At 36.7% G+C, this 4521-nt stretch overlaps 1 protein-coding gene across 1 annotated transcript in view; it reads right to left on the reverse strand.

Annotated features, from left to right (window-relative positions):
* The window catches only part of LOC107756560 (zinc phosphodiesterase ELAC protein 2), a 21525-nt gene that overhangs the window by 13032 nt on the left and 3972 nt on the right, over nucleotides 1–4521 (reverse strand). The window contains 10 exon segments of the mRNA XM_016573731.1: nucleotides 87–185; nucleotides 258–370; nucleotides 519–591; nucleotides 699–757; nucleotides 891–946; nucleotides 1571–1690; nucleotides 1793–1861; nucleotides 2953–3010; nucleotides 3744–3808; nucleotides 4073–4143. Coding sequence (XP_016429217.1) covers nucleotides 87–185; nucleotides 258–370; nucleotides 519–591; nucleotides 699–757; nucleotides 891–946; nucleotides 1571–1690; nucleotides 1793–1861; nucleotides 2953–3010; nucleotides 3744–3808; nucleotides 4073–4143 — 783 coding nt within the window.

A 4521-nucleotide genomic window follows, 5' to 3' on the forward strand; every position in this document is an offset into this window, starting at 1 on the left:
CACACACACACACACACACACACACACACACACACACACTTCCTGCACACGATCAGACCTGTGTGATGGCTGTACTTCAGCTGTACCTCTCCATCCAGCTCTTGTACGGATCCGTGTCCAGCACTGATTCAGGCGTCATGTGAACCACGAGAGCCGCAGAATCCTCAGATCCGCCCGTCTGATACCTGCACGCATGACAGTATGAGATACATACAGAGAAAACAGGCCTCATTTCTCTATGAGAGACACCTGCTCGCCTTTGTAAGATGTGATTGGTGCAGAGCGGCTGAATGAAGTCCTCTGATGGACAGTCGACGACTATGAAAACTGGTCCGGGATCAGCCGGTGTGCACAGCTCCTCGGGTCGGATCTAAAACACACGCCGCACGGTCAGCTGGGAAACCGGGAGATCTTACAGCCTTCAGATGAACTCTGGAGTCTGCGGGTACTACAGATGTTTTCTCCAGAACAGACTGAAACTGTTATTGTGAAGGACTGGAAAATCAACTCTCGGTCACCTCTTTTCCATCATACGTCACAGTTTTTCCAGCTTTCAGAGCTTCGATTATGGGTCCAATGGCTGCTGTTCCTCTACAGAGAAACCGGATAACAGAAATGATGATCTGAACCATGTGTGTGTTATTTATTTTAGTCCTAAAAATAATGACAGCTGAACCGAACAGATATCAGACACTTACACCGGCAGGCCCATCTCTTTAGCTTTCAGTGCCAGGAAGTTCCCTTTCTTTGAGTGCAACTGAAGAAACATTGGACAGAAAAACATGGTTTTGAGCACTATATGGTCTTAAAAGGTGAAAAGACACATTTACAGTCATTCTGTGGCTGGAGAAATGTGTCACATTGATGTGTTTCAGACTATTTCTGCGCACCTTACACACGTAAGCCACCACGAGAGATGAATCTCTAGTAATCTTTCCTTTGGCTTCTGTGGAGAGGGAAAAAAAATAGTTCTAATAATAATTATTATTATTATTTTTATTATTGCTGCTGCTGCTGTTGTTATGATGACAAAATATAACAGAAAAATGAAAGTTAGATTGAAAATATATTTATCAAAACAAACTATGTAGTACAAATGCAATGAAAATGATTATTTTACTCTATTATGATGATGATGATGATGATGCAAAATATAATAGACATTGATTTTATTTCAAATTTAAATTTAAAATGTTGAAATTTATCAACATAAATTAATAAAATGTAACGAAAATTATTTTAATCACTTTGTTATTATTATAGGACAAGATCATATAAAATAACGGACAGAATGAAACTTGGATTGATTTTTATATATGTATTTATTTATTTTTTAAATGATCAACACAAAATATGCAATTCAAATGCAAAATGTAATCTTATTTTTGGACAATATATAACAACATAGACAAAATGAAGACAATGAATATAAAATCATAAAAATAAATTATACTGAATAAATGTATACATTAAATAAAATGAGAATTTTCATCACATGGTTTGAGGTTTATGTAAAATCTTCTTCGGTCTAAGTTTCATACAGTGTCAGCAGGTGTGTGTGGAGTCTCACCTGGACTGGAGCCGAGACTCTGACTCTCCTCCAGGTCGTCCAGTCTCCTGAGGGCCCCCTTCTGACTGCTGTTAGGACTGCTGCTGCGGCCAGAGCCTGGAGACCGTCTTCCGGCCTCAGCTTACAACACACACACACGCGCGCTCTCAGTCACATCCTTCAGATGGGAATCATTCTAAACGTTCATGGTGGGGAACAGTGTAAAAATGAGGTGACACTCACAGAACAGAGGAACTTGACTGACGGTCATCGTTTCGTCTTTATATTGAGGTTCTGTATAAGGTCTGACAGCTGCGGACAAAATACAAATAAACAGAATCTCATTCGGATGCATGAGGGTACAGTAATCAGAGCACAGACAGACAAATGATCAATGTTCCTTCAGTATTATTTATATACTATTAGAGTATTTATTTAGTAACATTTTCAGTTAGCTTTTATTTTTATACTTTGTTTAATTTGAATTTTCTTATGTACTTTTGTAATTTTTATTCGTTTTTGCTTTTATCAATATTACTATTTCTATTTAATTTATTTTATTTCAATTTTAGTTACTATTTTAGTTGTAAGTTTAATTAACGTTAAGTTGAGTGAAGTTTAGGTGAGGTAAGTTAAGTTAAATTTAGTTTAGCTTAGTTTAGTTTAGGTGAGGAGAGGCAAGTTAAGTTATTAAGTTAAGATGAGTTGAGTTTTACTTTTAATTTTAGTTTAAATTTGTTTAGTTTAAGTTTTTCATCTGATATTTATATTTCATTTCAGCTTTTTATCAAATAACAAGAACATTTTTTAACAATTTCTATTTTATTTCAGTTTTAGTTATTTTCAAGTTTAATTTGAGTTGAGTTGAGTTTAGTGGAGTTTAGGTGAGCTGAGGTAAGTTAAGTTTAGCTTAATTTAGTTTAGTTTAATGTAGTTGAGCTGAGCTGCGTTTAATGGATTTAGTTTAGTGTTGAATTTAGTTTAGGTGAGATGAGTTAAGATGAGTGGAGTTTTACTTTTAATTTTACTTTAAATTTGTTTAGTTTAAGTTTTTCATCTATATTTATATTTCATTTCAGCTTTTTATCAAGTAACAAGAACAATTTTTAACAATTTCTATTTATTTTATTTCTGTTTTAGTTACTTTCAAGTTTAATTTGAGTTTAGTGGAGTTTAGGTGAGCTGAGGTAAGTTAAGTTTAGCTTAATTTAGTTGAGCTGAGCCGAGTTTAGGTGAGCTGAGGTAAGTTGAATAAAGTTTTACTTAAAAATTTTTTACATCTGATTTTTAAATTTAAGCTTTATTTCAATTAACAAGAACAACTTTTAAACAATTTAGCTTTTGTTTTAATAAACAGTAACACTGCATAAAATCGATATGAGAGGATAACGGTGGACATTTACCAAGTTTAATGTCCTCCAGCTGCCCTGAAAACACTCGAATGGCTTGTAAATATCTCTCCTAAAACATCAGAGCACAGTTCAGTTAACTCTTTCCCCGCCAGCATTTTTGAAAAAAGTTGCCAGCCACCGGCAGCGATTTTTGATGGCCTCCAGTATATTTTGCTGTATGAATATTTGAAGATGCAATACACCAAAATAAAGATCAGAGCCTTCTTTTTTTTCAACACTTGAATATAGGTAGGTTTCATAAAAAATGCATAATTTTGAGCAAAAATTTGAGAAAATCACATCATCAAAAACTACATCTAGATAATATTCAGTACGATTATCAAGGCATAAATCCAGTAAATCGCTTCCATCAACACCTCCAAAGCTTGCACAGACATATACCACTTCCTGGATCAACATTTTACTCGGTAACATTATGCAGTTTTCATTTATATGCTGTCTATTGCTGATGATCGCATTATTTTTCAAATGCATCGGTTTACATAAGAGCTCGCTCATTTCTCCGTCCTGTTCACGTGTGTTTTTGTTCTGGAGGTTTTGTACTCGTTCAGAAGATGCGTAATAGCGCCCCCGAGTGTATAACAGTGAAAACACGAAAAGCCGTAAAAACTCGTCTTTGGCGGGGAAGGGGTTTCTTCTAAAAGACGAGATAACTCGTCAATGGCGGGGAAAGAGTTAAACAGCACAAGATAATTCATAAAAATATCCAAACTCTTTGATTTTTTAAATATTTTTTGTAGTGAGACTGTTTTTGTTGCGTGTGGCTGCGCTCGCTCACACACCAGCTGCGGCGGTCCTGACAGGACACACTGAGGGACTCCAGTGTCTTTGAGGGTCAGGATCATCCCTGCGCACACAAAACACAGAACGAAGCCGTCACACAGTGAGCAGAGCAAACACACGCAGACTCTAATCATGTGAGGTGAGGCGATCTTTCACAGCCCACGACTGGCACTGCTTGAGATCTCTGAGGAACATGGATTGTGAACGGTTGCAAATCAGACAGAGCAGCTTTCAACTGGCTTCATAAGCAGCCATGAGAGTGGCATTTCTTAAACATAAAGGTAAATATAAAGGCTTCAATTACAACTGAATAAAGTCCCTGTCTGACCTGATAAACCGCCGACCGTCTCCCAGCTCATCCTGGTGAGGAAGATGTTGTCCAAGCGTGCAATTTTTATTCTGGATACAAACAGGACACACAAGAGACAAAACATTTTACAATCTGCAGTAATTAATAAGCACAGTTTACCAAATGTTTGTTTTCCTCTCTGATCCTGGGTGTATTCCAGAAAGCACGGTTAACTTACCGTCAGCTAACCCCAAACCTTGCTTACTCGAGGTATGTGGTTCCAAAAACGCGTTCGGGAGTAAGTTCACGACCTCCGTTTATGAAAATATCACAGTTAGGAGATTTATAGCATTATTACAGCAAAGCGCGTGATTACAGTACTAAGCCGCTGCAATGGAGCAGCTCTAATGCTATTAAATTAAAGATGATGTAGGCTACCATAGAGAGAGAAAAAAATGAACAGTGAAAGTAACAAAAACTTGTAAAAT

This window comes from Sinocyclocheilus rhinocerous, unplaced genomic scaffold (genome assembly GCF_001515625.1).
Source record: "Sinocyclocheilus rhinocerous isolate Xijiao unplaced genomic scaffold, SAMN03320098_v1.1 scaffold593, whole genome shotgun sequence".
Taxonomy (NCBI): Eukaryota; Metazoa; Chordata; class Actinopteri; order Cypriniformes; family Cyprinidae; genus Sinocyclocheilus; species Sinocyclocheilus rhinocerous.